This window comes from Gossypium hirsutum, chromosome A09 (genome assembly GCF_007990345.1).
Source record: "Gossypium hirsutum isolate 1008001.06 chromosome A09, Gossypium_hirsutum_v2.1, whole genome shotgun sequence".
Classification (NCBI taxonomy): Eukaryota; Viridiplantae; Streptophyta; class Magnoliopsida; order Malvales; family Malvaceae; genus Gossypium; species Gossypium hirsutum.
Genome location: NC_053432.1, coordinates 59,366,771 through 59,389,877, shown reverse-complemented (window position 1 = coordinate 59,389,877; position 23,107 = coordinate 59,366,771). Strand labels below are relative to the sequence as shown.

Sequence of the window (23,107 nt, the reverse complement as noted above, 5' to 3'; positions counted from 1 at the left end):
TATCTAACCTTCCCTAAAATTTTAAACCAAAAACATTCCACATCAACCAATCCAATTCAACATATTTTCAAGATAATTTCATGCATATTTATAAAATAACGTCATCACATACCCAAAACCAGGTTTGTTAACCATACCAATGGCTAACTCTACATTCATTTCACAAAATCATTTACTTTATTAGCTTATACATGCCATTGATTTCCAAAATAAAGTTTCTTTATATACCGAAATCCTGAGGTTGATAGTGTGATGTGTCTCCGACTAAATCCGACCTCCGAGCTCTTAACACTACAAAACAGGGGAAAATGAAACAGAGTAAGCACTTTGTGCTTAGTAAGCTCATGTAACAAGAATTATACTTACCTAATATTTTCAATACAATACAATAAACATCCATATATCCATTCAATGCATTATTACCCTAATATGCACAAACTCAACATTCAAGTTAGTACAATAATTTCCATGTACCAATAATATATACCATGATTGATGAGCTCATCAATATCATAATTTCCATTTTCTTGTTATTTTTCCATATTTATCCCGTTGAATTTATCAGAATTTTGATGGATTTTTAGAGGTACACTTTTAGTGTACAATTTCGGGTCCGTCAATTCATATTCATGTGCGGACATTTCCATTTCAGAGAGCGTACTCCCGCGAACCTCAACCTTGCAGCGGGATTACCAGTCCAAGCTAAATCCCCTACAATATAAACTCATAGAGTATTGTCGGGATTACCAGTCCAGGCTAAATCCCCTGCAACGACAATTACTCTAATGAGCTTGAATCTGAATTACCAGTCCAGGCTAATTCAGACTCGGATTACCCGTCCGGGCTAAATCCATTTTACACATATTCTTCGGGAGGGCTATATCAGGATAGGATCACCCATTTGGGCTAGATCCTTTTTACCGTCAATTCCTTTTCAGAGATCCATTGAATTTTCCTTTCATTCAAACGGGATTTCTTCCCATTTTATCAAATATATCAATGTTTCATTAATTTTCATACAATGAACATTCAAATCATATTCACATCAATAACATACAATCTCAAGCATTTAAGAATATAATTCAAGTTACAGGAACTTACCTTGATACTTGTTCGTGTACAAAAATCTACTAATCCTGAACTTTTTCCTTTCCTCGATCTAGCTTCGTATTTGAATCTTCTGGATTTGGTTCAAAAATTATGAAATACCAGCTTAGAGAACTCTCCTGTGGCGTTTTTAGCTGCTGGAATTGAAGAGAAATCAAGAGAAATCTAGATATTTCCTATTTAGTCCTAGCTTTATTTAGTTAATTTTGCAATATTCCAATTTTACCCTTAATTATCAATTTTTCTGCTGATTTCATGCCCTTGCCGTTCAGTCCAAATAAATTTTGGGTCTATTTGCCTTTTAAATCCTCTCTCATTAGACACTTAAGCTATTTAATCATCCCATCCACTTTTACATCTTTTACAATTTAGTCATTTTCATTTAATTAACTATCCAAACATTAAAATTTCCTAACAAAATTTTAATACCACATTACTAACATTTCATAAATATTTATAAAATTATTTTGACTCGGTTTTACGAGATAAAGGTCTCGATACTTTGTTTTTACCCAATTCTTCAATAATTTCTTTTTCTAACTACCACTAAGTCGGTAAAATTTTTTTATCAATATTTTCATACGATTTTCCTATCTATCAATTTTCATGCAAAAATATTGAAATAAATTCCTCTTTAAATCGGATTTGTGGTTACGAAACTACTATTCCGATAACCTTGAATTTAGGCCATTACAAACACTGCCTCAATCTTACGAGGATCAACACGTATCCCCTCAGTAGAAACTACATGTCCAAAAAAGGTTACTTCCCGGAGCCAGAACTCACACTTACTAAACTTCGCATACAGCTGTTTCTCACGAAGAATCTGTAGTACCACCCTCAGATGCTCATCGTGTTCGTCTTCATACTTAGAATACACCAAAATATCATCGATGAACACTAATTACAAACTGATCCAGATAGGGCTAGAACACTCAGTTCATCAAGTCCTTAAATGCCGCTGGTGCATTAGTCAAACCAAAGGGCATCACTAAAAACTCGTAATGACCATAACGAGTCCAAAATGTCATCTTATTCACATCAGCCTCCTTAACCCTCAGTTGATAATAATCCAAACGTAGATCAATCTTGAAAAACACTGAAGCCCCTCTGAACTGGTCTATCAAATCATCAATTCTCAAAAATGGATACTTATTCTTGATCGTCAGCTTGTTCAACTGCCGATAATCGATACACATCTGCATAGATCTATCATTTTTCTTAACAAATAGTACCGGTGCTCCCCATTGAGGCATACTCGGATGGATGAACCCACGATCTAACAACCCCTGAATCTAAGCCTTAAGCTCCGTAAGCTTCTTCGGTGCCACTCGGTGGGGGGCAATAGACACTGGAGCTATACCTGGCAAAAGCTCAATCCTAAATTCCACTTCTCGGTTCGGAGGCAAACTCGGTAGTTCCTTAGGAAAGACATCCAAAAAATCCATGATATTTCTGATGTCTTTAACTGCAGAGTCCCTAGAATCCGTAACACTTATGTAGGCCAAATATGCCTCACACCCCCTTTCTGGACAACCTTTTCCGCCACCAACGTAAAAATCACATTAGTCAAAAAATCCTGACATTCTCCAAACACAACTACCTCGCCGTCCTCATCGGTTCTCAAAACGACCTTCTTAATCGCACAATTCAGGCTTACTCGGTGCTTCACCAACCAGCCTATCCCCAAAATTAAATCGAACTCCCTGAATAGAAGCTCCATCAAATCAGCCAAAAATAATGTCCCTTGGACCTCTAATGGAATGTCTCTATATAATTTGCTAACTCGGATAGATTGCTCTAAAGGATTCACAATGGTCACCTCACTAGCAGTATTCTCAACCAGAATCCTTAAAGTTTCTGACATAGTGCTAGCTACATAGGAGTGTGTAGAGTCTATGTAAATTAAAAACATACCCGTGATGACATATGGAGCATCTCGGTCCTCTCAATAACGAGCAGTATAGATAAGAGCAGGCTGCCTCGCTTCTGTATGCCCAGCACCTCTGCCCAGTGCTCTCTGTCCATGACCCATGCCGTTACCACCTCTAGCCTGACCACGGGCCCTAGATAGTTACTGAGCTACCATCAGAGGCTGTGCAATACCAGAACCCGGAGCTTGCATCTGATCGGCCCTCAGCGGACACTTTCAGATGCAGTGCTCGGTAGACCCACATCTCAAACATGCCTTAGTCGTCCTCTAATATTCGCCCAGATGACGTCTACCACAAAGCGCACAAGGCACGATCCAAGTAGGAGCAACAGGAGGCCCAACTCTAACTGACCCATCAGATCTGGCCTTTTTCTTAGGTCTCATCACAGAACTAGAAGGCTCCAAATCCCTCTTCTTCTTATCCCTCTCTCTATCTATGGTTTGGCGCTCAGTGCGTTTTACCTCTTCGGTGATATTTTCCTTTTCTACCAAAACCAAGAACTCCCGCTCCCTCTGTGGAGCTATCAGTACCCTTAGATTATCTCTTAGGCTATCCTCAAACCTAACGCACCTCTCACACTTTGTTGCCACCATACCCCACGCATAATAGCTCAACCTCAGAAACTCGGCCTCATATTCGGCTACTAAATGGTCCCCTTGTATGAGATTCAGAAACTCACGTCTCCTAGCATTGATGTAGCTTGCCCCCACATATTTACCTTGCAAAATAGACTTATAGAAATCCCATGTTAATCGTTAGGGCTGAGTGCCCTCCTTAACGGTCAGCTGCCATTGGTATACTTCATCGCAAAGTAAGGAAACAGCCCCTTTCAATTTCTGCATAGGGGTAAAGTCCAGATCATGCATGATTCTTTCCATGGCCTCCATCCAGTACTCAACCACGTTAGGGGAAACTCCAATGACACCCCTCAATGGCCTAGCCCTGTTGGACTGGAGTTGTTCCGTAACCTACCCTCGGCCCCCAAATCTGCAAAATCCTTAACATAGCCTGGGACAATGCGTCATCCCCGGCCATGCGGTCATGAGACCCAGTCTTCGTAGTAGGTGAAACCGGTGCCTCGCTCGTACCTAGATTCGGCATGCTGCCTAACGACGAGGACTCAGCTCGAGCCTCCCTACAGCCTCTACCTCGGCCTCTAGAACCCCGTCCGCGGATACCTCGTACGCTTATCATAGAATTTGTATCTTATCTGTATTAACAGTTTTATGAATCAGTTACAATTTCGATATTTATTAGCACATATTTTATGCAAAGCAATATCAGAAGTTTAGAGTTTATTATCACGAATCGTTGTCTTACTACAGTTTTCAATATACACTATCTACAGTGTTTTTAGTACAGTGTACCACCTATAGTAGTTTCAGAATATACTAATTATATTTTCAAAAACTATCAAAGTTTTCAGAACACTTACAGGATCGACACCGAAGACTTAGTGTACCACATACTCAGTCAAAAATATTTCAAACCATTTTAAAAAAAAATTCTTTAAAACTAAAATTTAAAACCAAATCCACAGCCGAGTTTTGAAACCTGACTCTAGTACCACTAAATGTAACAACCCAAACCCAGCCCAGATGTTATGGCTAAATCTAGCCATGTCACATGGAATGGAATTTGAAATCGAATTTGTCGAGTTGAAACCATTCTAGCTAATTAGCATTAATCTTAATTTTAAGTAAATTTCAGGTTCTTTGTTTATGTTTAAAATTGTATCTTTTTAGCGGAAGCTTTGGAAACGTTTATTTTTAGAAAACTATTTGTGTTGAAGAAACCACTGTTTTAGACAAAATCAAGTTTTTAACGATTAGCCGTACTAAAATCGTAAAGAAGTTAAAAGTCCAAAGTTTAAAACCAAAACAGTCTAATGTCTAAAAATTCACCCCAAAAATACCCAAAATAACATAAATTCAAAAACTGAGTCAAAGCAATACGAAACAGTGGTAGTCACCGTCGAGTCCTCCTCCACATCGATCCATTTAAGATTGGGGATTACCTGTACAGATTAACAGAAAAAGGGTGAGTTTTCGTAAACTCAGTGTGTAATCCCTACAGAAAACATGCATACAAATACAAATTAGAATGCAATCAAATATAGTCTGGGCCTGGGCCTATTACAGATTCATTTTGGGCCTTAGCCCAATCAAATACAGTTTCAGATATAAATTAGAGCCTTGGCCCAACTCAGATACAGTATGCAATAAGAGAAATCAAAATCCTACCCACCAGCCTCTACACACCATCTCCATCCATCCCTACACACTATATGGGGATTAAATCAACCCACTCATCCCTACATACCATGTTGTACCAAAATGCGGCACATAATCAGAAATATTGCAGCAGAGCTGCCAGATACCAAGCTTAATAGCCTTTTAGACACTTCCTCCAAATATCATCAATAACCCACCCCGATGCAATGCAACATACAAAAGATGTCATGTTATTATGCAATTCCAGTCCATATATTCATATCAACATACATGCTAAGTTCAGATATCATACAGACAGTTCACTTAAGAGGAGTCTAAATAATGCTTACCGACCCTATAGCAGGTTCACATTCGACTCGAGGAACCCTTGCAACCTTAATCAACTTTTCAGAAACATGGGTCTACACGCCCATGTGGCTTACCCGTGTGGCCCCACATGCTTGTGTAGCCCACATGGCCCAAATTGGCTTTGATCGTGTGGATCACATGGCCTGGCCCAAAATCCCTCATGCCCGTGTGGTTTACTCGTATGGGCCCACATGCTTGTGTGGCCCACACGGCCCAAATTGGTCTAGCCTGTGTGTCGCACACGGCCTACCTGGCCATCACACAGATGTGTCATGCACGTACGGCTTATCTCGTCGATCACACGGTCGTGTCCCTCCATACGGGCGACCATAAGGGTGAACACACGCCCGTGTAGTGTCGACAGTTTACTTTTTCGGCTTTCACCTAATACTGTTTTCTGCGTTTTTAGGTACACACCTCAATTTGATTTGCTGCAAAAACATTCTCGAGCACTTCTAGGCCTAAAATCCATGTAACACCCCGTACCCGAGACCGTTGCCGGAGTCGGACACGAGGGGTTCACAGACTAAATTCGCTTACTATCGCAGTCCATTTTAAAATTTTCCAGGCAGTTGGCTAACTGCGACACTGTCACCCTAAAAATCATATCTTGAGTTTCACAACTCGAAAATCAGTTTCGTAATTTTTCCCTGAAACTAGACTCATATGCCCATCTACATATTTTTTTCTAGAATTTTTGGTCAGGCCAATTAGTACAGTTTATTAGTCAAAGTCTCCCATGTTACAGGGATAGACTACACTGACCTTAGTTTATTACGACTTGGATATCTCCCTGCACAGGGCTTCAATACTGATGCCGTTTGTTTCTATAGAAACTAGACTCAGAGAGAAATCCATACATATATGGCATAACTCCTAATTATCTCTGGTTAATTTATAATGAATTTCCAAAGTCGGAACAGGGAATCCAGAAACCGTTCTGGCCCTGTCTCACGAGAACCTGAATATCTCTTAACATACTGTCCATATGATCATTTCGTTACTTTCTTATGAAAATAGATTCATCAAGTTTCGTTTACATAATTTATTCACTATTTAATTCCAATCCTACTATTTTAGTGATTTTCCAAATCTACATCACTGCTGCTGCCAGCATCTGCCTTTAAGGTAGACTTTACCTATTTCATAGTTTCCATGATTCAACTAGCCCTTTTTGCATAAATAGCACAAATCATGATAGCGATTAACCATTCCATACCAAATGATTATAACATTATGCTCGAACATATATAAGCCATTTTTGCATGGCTATATACATTAACCAAAATATTCTTCCGCCACTAGTCTATTTTATACATGCCATAAGACAATCCGAAACATAGCAGTACCAAACAGTGGATATTGATAGTGTGACTAGTTGCTGACGATCCCCGAGCCTGTAGCTTCGCAATGAGATCTATAAAACAGAGGAAACAGAGTAAAAGGAGTAAGCATTACAATGCTTAGTAAGTTTTAAGCAGTGTCAACAGATAACAATCAAATTATAACATAGTTGTTCGTATTTTTATTTCACTCTTCCTTCGGGCATACCATCCCTTTACCGAATCTGCACATCTCATCATATACAATAGGCAGATAAACTTTCACATAAAAGTGAGCTCATGTGACATAGATATATCGTATGATTTCACATCACCTCTCACACTGATCCGATGTCACATAATCATAGGAATAGTCTCATAGATTGCTCTCGTATGCATCACATAACTACCTTATGATTTAGTGCAAATCAAGCTCACATATAAACTTGGAGTACATACCTGTTTAACCTTTCGCATTGAATATATTTATAAGCAATTCTTATTACGAAGTCTTACCCGGACATAATCTCCACACGAAGTTATCGGGTCTTACCCGGACAAAATCCCCACACGTAGTCATCGGGTCTTTAGAGCTCGATATAGTACAAGCACGAAGCTTAAGGACATTAATCAGTGATAATATTCTCGCATAAAGCCTGCGGGGTTTTAACCCGGATATAGTACTGACACAAATGCCTTTCGGGACTTATCACATTTATGCACTTTCACATCCATCACATTGGCCACTCGGCCCTGTCACATATATACACTTTCACATTCATCACATCGGCCATTAAGCCTTATCACGCATATACACTTTCACATTCATCACATCGGCCATTAAGCCTTATCACATATATATACACTTTCACATTCATCACATCGGCTATTAGGCCTTATCGCACATATACACTTTCACATTCATCACATCGGCCATTAAGCCTTATCACATATATATACACTTTCACATTCATCACATCGGCCATTAGGCCTTATCACATATATACACTTTCACATTCATCACATCGGCCATTAGGCCTTATCACAATTTAGAATTCACATATGGGTTTAATCAATAGCTTATAAGCAACTAAAACAAGTTTATCAAGGTTTACAACACAATCTCAAATTCAGCACAAGCTGTTTTTCCTGAGCAATAGTCACTAAATTATTTATAACTGGAGCTACAAAACTCCAAATCACTTTCCGTAAATTTTTCCTGAATATAGACTCGTATGTCTTCCATCCATAAAATTTCCAGAATTTTAGGTTTGGCCAATCAATACCAGATTTTTTCTTAAAGTTTTCCCCTGTTTCACTGCTTGACTAATATGACCACTCTTCACTACGAATCAAATTTCTCATTATCAGAAATTCCTTTGCTTACACGGTTTCTTTTATAAGAAACTAGACTCATTAAGCTTTAATTTCATGTCTCATTCAGCCTCTAATTCAAATCCATGAATTTATGGTGATTTTCTAAATTCATGTTACTGCTGCTGTCCTGAGCAGGTTTATCACAATTTTACTCTTCTGACATATCCTTTCAGCACTTCATAATATCATATCCATTTGGCAACATATCATATCAATAACTTACCTATACTTCATAATAACCATTAGGCTATATGCATAAAGATTTACAATAGAGTTATGATTCTTTTAATATGTGCTTAACATATCATACTCAATCACATTATAGGCTTTAATACTTAAAACTTACCTCGATCGCTAATGTACGTCAATTCCGACTATTCGACCAATTTCCCTTTTTCCACGATCCGACTTTGTTTCCTTGAGTTCTTGAGCTAATGAACCAAATTTAAACTTATCACATCACTATTGTGTAAAACCACATTCGATTATATTATAATTCGGTTAGCAAGAAATACACTTATTCCTTATAACATTTAGCTTCGAGATCACCACCTCAATCATCTCAAGTACCAAACATGCATTAATACTCTCTTAGTACAATTTCGTTACTTTAACTAAATACTAAACATATCCTTTTGCTTACCTATACACATCCGCATTTTAACTCATACCAATCATAACAAATAGCATAATATTTGTTAACATATAAAATTATGGTTGACATTACATCATTTACTTCCACTAACCATTTAAGCATAACCTAAGCGCATACATTGCATTGACAAACCAAACCAAAATATCCAATACATAGTCAAACATATAATTGTTATTTCACTCCTTTTCGAACTAATTTATAAAATGCATTCTCAAAGCCATAGCATATCATACATGAAACTTACCAAAGATGAATTAATCATAAGCTATTTATAGTACCTTAACCAAACACAACAACTAACTTCACACATATTTTTTTCTATGCAAATACCAAAGCCGAATCAGCTAAATATACTTATGAATATATATATCATCATCGAAATCACCTAAGCTTAGACATCATTTCTTAATTCCAAGCAAGTTGCCGAATGCAACCTTACTAAATTTTCATGAATTCAAATCATGGATTCAATATACCATTACCATGAAATCAACAACCAAAAATTCATAGACAATTTAGGAAAAATCACATAAAATCGTAACACAAAAGGCATTCATCTAACACTTGATTTTTAAATTCTAACATCAAACTCAAATTTCTTAGCTCATCAACTCATGGCCGAACATCAATTATTCACCAAAACAAATTTTAACTCATGGGTTTTAGAGAAAATTAAGTAAGGGATTCAATGATACTAAAAATTAACAAAACAACTTGAATTTCACCTTGAATTGTTGCTTCCAAATGGCCGAAACTTCAAAGCCACAAATTTTATTTTCTTTCTCCTTTGTTCGGCCTCCAAGATGAACTACATGCATGTTCTCTTTTTTTTTTCTTTCTAATCTCAAGTTACGGCAATGGTAGAGTGAGGATGAACCACCTTTGTTTTTATCACCCATTTCTTCTTTTAATTATTCTTTCTTCCATAATATAAAGCCACTAACTATTATCATGCTAAAATGAAATGCATATAATATCTATCAACTATCATTATGGCCGGCCACTAATTAAAAGTGGTCCATTTGACATGCAAGTCCCTCATGTCAATAACTCATGCATTATTTGGCCACTTTAAATTTCACCTATCACATTATCAAGTCTTATCACATGGGTCCTTTCTTATAAATTAACACCGCCTTGATAAAAATCAAGGCACGAAATATTCACACATACAAATTCCACATACAATAAGCACAGAATATAACATCTAATTATTTTTGTGACTCGGTTTCATGGTCCCGAAACCACTTTCCGACTAGGGTCACTTTAGGGGTGTCACAATCCAGATATCCAACATTAGTTTAATGGATTTACTAGTGAATTTTTATATTGAGATTGAACAGAGACTCGACTTTAGGGGTGTCACAACTCTCCCCCCTTTAGGGATTTTCGTCCTCGAAAATTGGATAACGTCCTCTTATTGAATTATATTCATATAAACATTAGCTCATCGATAGCTATTGTAATTCATTATTGATTTCGCATCGATCTATAAAATCATTTTCTTATTTAAAACAAATACATAAACATTTCTACAAGTATGCACAAATATCTCATTTTCTTGATTTCATAAGCAATAATCACTTAATTTAATTCATAAATGCATTTCAAACACACATTAAGCACATATTAACATGTATAATTCACATCATCAACCCACATATTTGTAACCCACATTTTCATTCATGTATAAGCTGTAACCCAACCGAAAGTACACATATACTCAATATTCGACTTAACTCATTTCCAAAAGAAAAGTCAACTTCCACGTACCTGAACATTTAGTTCATTTAGCACATTCAATCATAGTTAACGTTACCCGTATACAGTCGAATAGGCATAAAGCCTAATGTAATACACTAGCTTGAGATTTATTCTAGCGCATAACTCGTATATCCAAAATTATCAACATTCATCAAAAATTCTTTCAAACTTTCGAATGTCGAAACTTAATCAAAATAATTTCTTGAACAAGATTAAAAAAATAGTGTCCATTCAGCAATAGCACATATAACTCTTACAATGCCATATCCTAGATATGGTCTTACATATTCTCACATATCGAGTCAATGCCATGTCCCAGACATGGTCTTACACACTATCTCAAATCAATGCCTTCGTCCCAAACGAGGTCTTACATGAATTCCACTTCACACACTTAGTGCTCACTGACCGATCTCGCACTCATAGTGCTCGGTTAAAGGAAATTCGCACACACACAGTGCCTCTAATTATTCACATACATAGTGCTCTTATGCATTCGTTAATACACATTGATATGACTTAACCAAGTCTATAAACATCATGTATGTGCACTTTTAAACATATCATCTCATTTAAATTTGAATTCGTATAGTAATGAATACTTAAACTTTGCTCAAATTACCGGCACGAAGCCTACTAGGCACGAAGGCCCGAATACATGTCACCAGCATGATTGCTCTTCGGGACCTAGCCCGGATATAACACCAGCACGAATGCTCTTCGGAACTTAGTCCGGATACCTCACTAGCACGAATGCTCTTCGAATTTAGCCCGGATTTAGTAACTCGCACCAATGCCTTCGGGTCTTAGCCCGGATATATCAACTTGCACAATTGCCTTCGGGTCTTAGCCCGAATATATCAATTCGCACAAATGCCTTCGGGTCTTAGCCCGGATATAATCACTAGCTCAATTGCCTTCGGGACTTAGCCCGGATATCATTCAAATGCTCACGCACACATATATCAACAATCATGACACATCCATATTTCACTTTCGTTACTAAGGCTCAAACACAAAGCATTTATTAAACCTTTCCAATTTCAGCTCAATAGCCACACACAAAGAGCATGATTTCAATTGGCTTTATAACATAGTAGGGTCATTACTCGAAGACTTACCCCTTTCCACTGTCCGAAATCGACTCGGTAAGGTCGCACCCTTAATGTAAATAATTGATAGAAATATATATATAGTGGGTTCGCACACATAGTGCTTAATAATCAACCACGCACACTTAGTGCCATGTACTTTAAACTCGCACACTTAGTGCCATGCATTTCAAGCCCGCACACTTAGTGCCAATCTCACAACCGTGAATACTTATTGCCCGCACACTTAGTGCCAATCTCGCAACCGTGAACACTTATTGCCCGCACACTTAGTGCCAATCTCGCAACCGTGAACACTGATTGCCCGCACACTTAGTGCCAATCTCACAACCTTGAACACTTATTGCCCGCACACTTAGTGCTGAAAACCAACCACTCTATACGCTTCACTGCCTTTTTACATTCGACAATTTCGTCTCTACATACATATACACATATAGCAATACACATTAGTATATCATTTACATTACTTGAATACAAACACAACATGCTTATCGACCATTCAACTTCCAGTTCCATAGCCACATACAAAAATCACATTTATAGTCATAACACTCTTTCAAAACTGCATCACTTATACCTTTATAATTCAATCCAAATCGAAATTCAAATACGAGTACATGATACGTACCTGATCAACTTAATAATTTAGGCATATCTAAGTGAAGTTATATCGCAAATTCTCAAAGTCAGAAGCTTGCTACAGCTCGATCGGGATCAAGATTCATTGCAATACAGCAAACACATTTTAATAGTCAAAAATCATCACACTATCATTTTATCACTTTATGGCATGTATAAATAGACTCACGCGTGCTACGTTAGTCCTAGAATCGACTAAACCGTAGCTCTGATACCAATAAAATTGTAACACCCCATACCCGAGACCGTTGCCGGAGTCGGACACGAGGGGTTCACAGACTAAATTCGCTTACTATCGCAGTCCATTTTAAAATTTTCCAGGCAGTTGGCTAACTGCGACACTGTCACCTTAAAATCATATCTTGAGTTTCACAACTCGAAAATCAGTTTCGTAATTTTTTCCTGAAACTAGACTCATATGCCCATCTACATATTTTTTTCTAGAATTTTTGGTCAGGCCAATTAGTACATTTTATTAGTCAAAGTCTCCCATGTTACAGGGATCGACTACACTGACCTTTGCGCATTACGACTTGGATATCTCCCTGCACAGGGCTTCAATACTGATGCCGTTTGTTTCTATAGAAACTAGACTCAGAGAGGAATCCATACATATATGGCATAACTCCTAATTATCTCTGGTTAATTTATAATGAATTTCCAAAGTCGGAACAGGGAATCCAGAAACCGTTCTGGCCCTGTCTCACGAGAACCTGAATATCTCTTAACATACTGTCCATATGATCATTTCGTTACTTTCCTATGAAAATAGATTCATCAAGTTTCGTTTACATAATTTATTCACTATTTAATTCCAATCCTACTATTTTTAGTGATTTTCCAAATCTACATCACTGCTGCTGCCAGCATCTGCCTTTAAGGTAGACTTTACCTATTTCATAGTTTCCATGATTCAACTAGCCCTTTTTGCATAAATAGCACAAATCATGATAGCAATTAACCATTCCATACCAAATGATTATAACATTATGCTCGAACATATATAAGCCATTTTCGCATGGCTATATACATTAACCAAAATATTCTTCCGCCACTAGTCTATTTTATACATGCCATAAGACAATCCGAAACATAGCAGTACCAAACAGTGGATAGTGATAGTGTGACTAGTTGCTGACGATCCCCGAGCCTGTAGCTTCGCAATGAGATCTATAAAACAGAGGAAACAGAGTAAACGGAGTAAGCATTACAATGCTTAGTAAGTTTTAAGCAGTGTCAACAGATAACAATCAAATTATAACATAGTTGTTCGTATTTTTATTTCACTCTTCCTTCGGGCATACCATCCCTTTACCGAATCTGCACATCTCATCATATACAATAGGCAGATAAACTTTCACATAAAAGTGAGCTCATGTGACATAGATATATCGTATGATTTCACATCACCTCTCACACTGATCCGATGTCACATAATCATAGGAATAGTCTCATAGATTGCTCTCGTATGCATCACATAACTACCTTATGATTTAGTGCAAATCAAGCTCACATATAAACTTGGAGTACATACCTGTTTAACCTTTCGCATTGAATATATTTATAAGCAATTCTTATTACGAAGTCTTACCCGGACATAATCTCCACATGAAGTTATCGGGTCTTACCCGGACAAAATCCCCACACGTAGTCATCGGGTCTTTAGAGCTCGATATAGTACAAGCACGAAGCTTAAGGACATTAATCAGTGATAATATTCTCGCATAAAGCCTGCGGGGTTTTAACCCGGATATAGTATTGACACAAATGCCCTTCGGGACTTATCACATTTATGCACTTTCACATCCATCACATTGGCCACTCGGCCCTGTCACATATATACACTTTCACATTCATCACATCGGCCATTAAGCCTTATCACGCATATACACTTTCACATTCATCACATCGGCCATTAAGCCTTATCACATATATATACACTTTCACATTCATCACATCGGCTATTAGGCCTTATCGTACATATACACTTTCACATTCATCACATCGGCCATTAAGCCTTATCACATATATATACACTTTCACATTCATCACATCGGCCATTAGGCCTTATCACATATATACACTTTCACATTCATCACATCGGCCATTAGGCCTTATCACAATTTAGAATTCACATATGGGTTTAATCAATAGCTTATAAGCAACTAAAACAAGTTTATCAAGGTTTACAACACAATCTCAAATTCAGCACAAGCTGTTTTTCCTGAGCAATAGTCACTAAATTATTTATAACTGGAGCTACAAAACTCCAAATCACTTTCCGTAAATTTTTCCTGAATATAGACTCGTATGTCTTCCATCCATAAAATTTCCAGAATTTTAGGTTTGGCCAATCAATACCAGATTTTTTCTTAAAGTTTTCCCCTGTTTCACTGCTTGACTAATATGACCACTCTTCACTACGAATCAAATTTCTCATTATCAGAAATTCCTTTGCTTACACGGTTTCTTTTATAAGAAACTAGACTCATTAAGCTTTAATTTCATGTCTCATTCAGCCTCTAATTCAAATCCATGAATTTATGGTGATTTTCTAAATTCATGTTACTGCTGCTGTCCTGAGCAGGTTTATCACAATTTTACTCTTCTGACATATCCTTTCAGCACTTCATAATATCATATCCATTTGGCAACATATCATATCAATAACTTACCTATACTTCATAATAACCATTAGGCTATATGCATAAAGATTTACAATAGAGTTATGATTCTTTTAATATGTGCTTAACATATCATACTCAATCACATTATAGGCTTTAATACTTAAAACTTACCTCGATCGCTAATGTACGTCAATTCCGACTATTCGACCAATTTCCCTTTTTCCACGATCCGACTTTGTTTCCTTGAGTTCTTGAGCTAATGAACCAAATTTAAACTTATCACATCACTATTGTGTAAAACCACATTCGATTATATTATAATTCGGTTAGCAAGAAATACACTTATTCCTTATAACATTTAGCTTCGAGATCACCACCTCAATCATCTCAAGTACCAAACATGCATTAATACTCTCTTAGTACAATTTCGTTACTTTAACTAAATACTAAACATATCCTTTTGCTTACCTATACACATCCGCATTTTAACTCATACCAATCATAACAAATAGCATAATATTTGTTAACATATAAAATTATGGTTGACATTACATCATTTACTTCCACTAACCATTTAAGCATAACCTAAGCGCATACATTGCATTGACAAACCAAACCAAAATATCCAATACATAGTCAAACATATAATTGTTATTTCACTCCTTTTCGAACTAATTTATAAAATGCATTCTCAAAGCCATAGCATATCATACATGAAACTTACCAAAGATGAATTAATCATAAGCTATTTATAGTACCTTAACCAAACACAACAACTAACTTCACACATATTTTTTTCTATGCAAATACCAAAGCCGAATCAGCTAAATATACTTATGAATATATATATCATCATCGAAATCACCTAAGCTTAGACATCATTTCTTAATTCCAAGCAAGTTGCCGAATGCAACCTTACTAAATTTTCATGAATTCAAATCATGGATTCAATATACCATTACCATGAAATCAACAACCAAAAATTCATAGACAATTTAGGAAAAATCACATAAAATCGTAACACAAAAGGCATTCATCTAACACTTGATTTTTAAATTCTAACATCAAACTCAAATTTCTTAGCTCATCAACTCATGGCCGAACATCAATTATTCACCAAAACAAATTTTAACTCATGGGTTTTAGAGAAAATTAAGTAAGGGATTCAATGATACTAAAAATTAACAAAACAACTTGAATTTCACCTTGAATTGTTGCTTCCAAATGGCCGAAACTTCAAAGCCACAAATTTTATTTTCTTTCTCCTTTGTTCGGCCTCCAAGATGAACTACATGCATGTTCTCTTTTTTTTTTCTTTCTAATCTCAAGTTACGGCAATGGTAGAGTGAGGATGAACCACCTTTGTTTTTATCACCCATTTCTTCTTTTAATTATTCTTTCTTCCATAATATAAAGCCACTAACTATTATCATGCTAAAATGAAATGCATATAATATCTATCAACTATCATTATGGCCGGCCACTAATTAAAAGTGGTCCATTTGACATGCAAGTCCCTCATGTCAATAACTCATGCATTATTTGGCCACTTTAAATTTCACCTATCACATTATCAAGTCTTATCACATGGGTCCTTTCTTATAAATTAACACCGCCTTGATAAAAATCAAGGCACGAAATATTCACACATACAAATTCCACATACAATAAGCACAGAATATAACATCTAATTATTTTTGTGACTCGGTTTCGTGGTCCCGAAACCACTTTCCGACTAGGGTCACTTTAGGGGTGTCACAATCCAGATATCCAACATTAGTTTAATGGATTTACTAGTGAATTTTTATATTGAGATTGAACAGAGACTCGACTTACCACCACTGAATCACCCTCCGAGAACAACATTGGCCAAAAGATACGTAATTCACTGCGCAAAGCCTCCTCCTACGACATTATTTGCAGAAGAACACATTACTAGAATAATCGTTACAAAGTCATGACAAGAAAAGAGGAGAAGATTTACTAATAACGAGCCCAAAAGCCGAATGACAATTCACAGAAACTTGGAAGTAAATAGGAGATTAAAACAAGAAAATAATAGTAAGGGAATGGAAGGGACGGCGGTAAATGAGAATAAAGAATCGAAAAGAAAAGGGAAGGAAAAACGTGAAGAAGGAAAGTAACAGCGAAAAATGTCAGATAGGGAAAATTTGGGGAAAAAATCAAAACTGCTTTGACACTCTCAACTACCCACTACACCACAACTTAAACCTTTCAGTATTTCAATTTCAGTCAAACTCTACTACGCCACACATCCAAAGTAAAAAAAATTACCTATTTAAGGATTCGAAAACAGGACCTCCAACATATCAACACACCACTTAACCACCAGACCAGCAGGCCCATTCTAATATAAATTTATCAATAATTAAACATAAGCCTATTGAGCAAGATTAAGGCTTTATTCAGGAAAAATCTCAAAATTTGCCACATGAAAGGCTTGAACTTGGAACCTCCCACACACACCCAGAACACTTAACCACTGAACCAAATACACAGTTTTGTCATATTCTAACTAAAACAAAACCATAAAATTTGAGGCGTTACATAATCACTCTCACTTCGGTCAATCAACCTTCCTAGGTTTTTAGTTAGTGACCATTCTAAAGGCAGACATTCCTACCCAAATATCAAACATTCAATTAAATGCAAAATAAAAGAGAAATGAAATAGTTGCTCAGAAATCAAAAAATCTTGACTGGATGGTTGATTTCTTAAACCCATGAAGAATAATTGATTATGCTTTGGCCAAAATCAGAACGAAAATAAAAGAACAAATAAATTGAAAAGAAACTTTAATTAAAAAATAACAAAGTATTGAACAACTTAAAAGAATCTAAAAATCTATTCTAAAACTCTAACAATTTATGAAAATAACTAAGAATAACTTTAAAACCCTCTTAATCTATTCTCAAAGCTAATATTTATATCTATAAAAAAAGAGCTAATATTTATAGTGTTAATTATGATCTATTTAGGTCAATTACAAACTACTTAACAGGTTAAATGAGATTGTGTGGACGAAAACACCCTTGAGAAATTACTAGTCTTGTCGAACCAATGTCACGACACCCTATAATTGGTGTCATTACTGGCAGAATACTTGGCCTTGAACCCCTCAGGTAGAATGTCTTAACTTTTCTTCTATGATGTCGCGACATTGACTCTAGTAGCTTGCCTTGTGGATTTGAGTTGGAAAATCGACTAAGTTTTGAGGCTTACTTCACTGTTGCAACTTTCTCCTTGAATGTTGTGATATCCATAGAAGTCTACTGACTCTTCGGCTTAAGTTGTTGTCTTGCACACTCAATCAACTTGCTAGTTCATCCTTAGGCCATCAACCTAAAAGGTCATAAAATAGCACCAAAAGTTCAATTTATTCAATTCAACCTTAAAACTAAATAATCCTAAAAATGAACATAAAAGACATAAAACTACTCGAATACAAGCCCTTAAGTAGTGAAAAGAGCTTAATTTGCCACAATAAATTATGGCAGACCAGAAGGCTTGTCTCAAATAGCTCTTATAATGAAGCTTTATTTCTAGTTTCCAATGCATGTGGTACACAACTATAGAGGCACAATTTTCCTCATTATCCTTTCACTAATGCTTATTATGTTTGGTTCTGTTGAGGATAGAAAGAAATTTTTAACTTGGGTCCTTGGAACTTTGACAAATCTTTTTTTGTTATGACCAAGTACATCAAAGGTTGCCTTCTTATTGATTATCATTTGACTAATGTTCCTTTTTTGTTACATTTTTATAATTCCCCCACACTTAGGTGTGCTGAGTTATAGCACATCAACTCAGGGGTTCTATAGGATGAGGCCATGGCTGTTATTTGGAGAGACAAAAAAGGGGGGCTAGCGAAGAATATATTTGGGTTTGAATTTAGATGGATATCTTTAAGCCATTATAAAGAGTTGTCAAGCTTACAAGGCTCGAGGGTGTTGAACAGATGGCTTTAGTTAAATATGAAAGGCTCCAAAACTTCTATTATGGTTGCGATCTCATTTGCCGCACTTTGGAGTCATATCCAACTATAGAGGTGAATGTGAGATTCACAACAAACACCATGATTAAGATAACTAAGTAAAATATATATATTACATCATATAAGAAAAAATAATGAAAAAAAAATGAGAGGGAAACTTGGAAAATAAATTAAAAGAGAGAGAAAGACACTAAAAAAATGAGAATAAAGGTGGTAAAATTGTAATTTTTTAAACCTAATAAATATTAAATATATAGGAGGGCAATTTTAAAATTACCTCAAGGGAATTTTCATGCTAAACCTAACCCGACCTGACTCAATTATGTCTTAAAATTAGCATGGCCTAAAACTCGATTTCGAAAAAACCAACCTTATCAAATCAGATCGACTCGTAACCCGTCAATTTTGAGTTTTTTTTTTTTCATTGGAGGCTTTGAACTTCTTCACTATAATAATAGTTAAACAAATATAACTATTTTATTAGAAAAGACTAATGAACTAAAAATGAATTTCGATAAATATAGAGCGAATATAAAAAACCAAATAATGCCTTCAAAGGGAAAAGTGATATTTTCATGATTTAATTTAATTTATTTTTACATATTTCTTAAATCATTTATAAAATCCTTTAGGATATGTCTAGATGAGAGATTTGTAGAACAAATTTCATTTTTAAAAATGAATTTAGTTGTTTTTTGTAAAAACATGGGAGAATTTTAAATTTTGTGAATAATTTTGAAAAGGGATTTCAGTAGCGCAATTTAATTTTTCAAATTCTTTATAAAGAGATGGTCTTTCAAAATCTTCTTAATTTTTATTTCATTTAATACATATAGCCCAACTTTAAAAAAAACTTAAATTTTAAAAATACTTTTTATTTAATTCTAATATATATTTTTTAAAATTTTATTCTATTAAAATATTTATTATTTTTAAAAATATAATAATATCCATATTGAATATTTTTATACTATTTATTTTTAATATAATTATTCTTCTTTTATAATTATTTTTAATTCATAAAATTCCAATAACTTAATTTTTTTTTAATTAATTATTTTATCCGAACAAAACAATTATAAATGTTAGCATTTTGATTTGATGAATTTTAAAATGCTAGCATTGTTAGGTTGTTAAGATCTACAAAGTACTTGAAACACTACAAGAAAATAGGGCTATAGCGGCATTTTTAGTGGCGTTTAGCCAAAAAACGCCCCACAGATTAGCTAAAAAACTGAGTAATAGCGGCGTTTTTGCTCAAAACGCCGCTAAAACTGAGTAATAGCGGCGTTTTTGGTCCAAACGCCGCTAAAAACTTAGAAATAGCGGCGTTTTTAGTCCAAACGCCGCTAAAACTGAGTAATAGCGGCGTTTTCTAAGAAAACGCCGCAAATAGTTGATATATAGCACCATTTTTTATCCAAACGCCATAAAAAGTTGAGCAGCCATTTTCGAGTACGATAACCGACACTCATTCCAATTTGCTCCGATTTACTTTTCATATTATTTTCTTATTTTTGTTTTGAATTTGATTTTATTTTGATATTTGAAACTGATTTTATAAAAAATATAAACTACACACCATTTACTTAGCTATGAGAAAGTTTCATTTTAGTTACTTAACTATGAAAAGTTACAAATTGATTACTAAACTATTTAGAAATTTTCATTTAAGTTATCAAGCTGTTAAAATCGACGCTGTGAGATCTAAACCCCTAAACCTTAACAAATTAAACCCTAAATTGTAAAAACATATATATATAAACCCTAAATAGTACTAATTATCTATAGACCCTAAACTCTAAATCCCAAAAAATATTCACATATGGATGTTGATGTGTATATACATAGATATTAATGTAAAAGCGCTTATATTGTATTATAATAAATTGTGGAAGTAATACGTACTTAGTATTGATTAAATTTATTTTGGGTTTAGGGTTGAATATGTAAGGTTTAAGGTTTACGTACGATTTAGGTTTTTATGGTTTAGGGTTTAATGGTCATCATGTTAAGTTTATGGTTTGTTATTTTAGATTTGGGTTTAATAATTTAATTTTGTTGTTTGTGTGGTTTACCATTTAGGGTTTAAGGTCTTAATTAGTACATGTTTAGAGTATTATATATGTTTATAGTATTATATATGGTTTTAGGGTAAGGAGTATTGATAAAATGAGAAAAAATCAAATTATTTTAGGGTTTAAACAAGTAATAAAAATCTTGACGTTTATGGTTTACGAATTTAGGGTATATGGAATTAGGGTTTAGACTTTAAAATTTAGGGTTTAAGGTATTTGAGTTTATGGTTTAGTTTATAAGGTATTCGGGGGTTTACAAATTAAATATATTGTTAGAAGCAAAACAAAAATTAATTTAAAGTAATTTAATAAATAATTAAACTATAAATATTTATTACTATTTAAGGTATTAGCGGCGTTTTAGACAAAAACGCCACAAACAATCATATTACTTAAAAAAGTGGTCCATTTGACATGCAAGTCCCTCATGTCAATAACTCATGCATTATTTGGCCACTTTAAATTTCACCTATCACATTATCAAGTCTTATCACATGGGTCCTTTCTTATAAATTAACACCGCCTTGATAAAAATCAAGGCACGAAATATTCACACATACAAATTCCACATACAATAAGCACAGAATATAACATCTAATTATTTTTGTGACTCGGTTTCGTGGTCCCGAAACCACTTTCCGACTAGGGTCACTTTAGGGGTGTCACAATCCAGATATCCAACATTAGTTTAATGGATTTACTAGTGAATTTTTATATTGAGATTGAACAGAGACTCGACTTACCACCACTGAATCACCCTCCGAGAACAACATTGGCCAAAAGATACGTAATTCACTGCGCAAAGCCTCCTCCTACGACATTATTTGCAGAAGAACACATTACTAGAATAATCGTTACAAAGTCATGACAAGAAAAGAGGAGAAGATTTACTAATAACGAGCCCAAAAGCCGAATGACAATTCACAGAAACTTGGAAGTAAATAGGAGATTAAAACAAGAAAATAATAGTAAGGGAATGGAAGGGACGGCGGTAAATGAGAATAAAAGAATCGAAAAAGAAAAGGGAAGGAAAAACGTGAAGAAGGAAAGTAACAGCGAAAAATGTCAGATAGGGAAAATTTGGGGAAAAAAATCAAAACTGCTTTGACACTCTCAACTACCCACTACACCACAACTTAAACCTTTCAGTATTTCAATTTCAGTCAAACTCTACTACGCCACACATCCAAAGTAAAAAAAATTACCTATTTAAGGATTCGAAAACAGGACCTCCAACATATCAACACACCACTTAACCACCAGACCAGCAGGCCCATTCTAATATAAATTTATCAATAATTAAACATAAGCCTATTGAGCAAGATTAAGGCTTTATTCAGGAAAAATCTCAAAATTTGCCACATGAAAGGCTTGAACTTGGAACCTCCCACACACACCCAGAACACTTAACCACTGAACCAAATACACAGTTTTGTCATATTCTAACTAAAACAAAACCATAAAATTTGAGGCGTTACATAATCACTCTCACTTCGGTCAATCAACCTTCCTAGGTTTTTAGTTAGTGACCATTCTAAAGGCAGACATTCCTACCCAAATATCAAACATTCAATTAAATGCAAAATAAAAGAGAAATGAAATAGTTGCTCAGAAATCAAAAAATCTTGACTGGATGGTTGATTTCTTAAACCCATGAAGAATAATTGATTATGCTTTGGCCAAAATCAGAACGAAAAATAAAAGAACAAATAAATTGAAAAGAAACTTTAATTAAAAAATAACAAAGTATTGAACAACTTAAAAGAATCTAAAAATCTATTCTAAAACTCTAACAATTTATGAAAATAACTAAGAATAACTTTAAAACCCTCTTAATCTATTCTCAAAAGCTAATATTTATATCTATAAAAAAAAGAGCTAATATTTATAGT

General features: G+C 35.1%; 1 protein-coding gene across 1 annotated transcript; it reads right to left on the bottom strand.

Moving 5' to 3' along the window:
- Positions 1-2,402: 2,402 nt before the first annotated feature.
- On the bottom strand, positions 2,403-3,142 carry LOC107947882 (uncharacterized). Its single transcript, XM_016882389.2, has 3 exons — positions 3,064-3,142; positions 2,692-2,982; positions 2,403-2,644 (listed from the first exon to the last, which is right to left on the bottom strand). The coding sequence occupies exons 1-3, from the start codon at positions 3,140-3,142 to the stop codon at positions 2,403-2,405; spliced, it is 612 nt and encodes a 203-aa protein (XP_016737878.2).
- Positions 3,143-23,107: the final 19,965 nt, after the last annotated feature.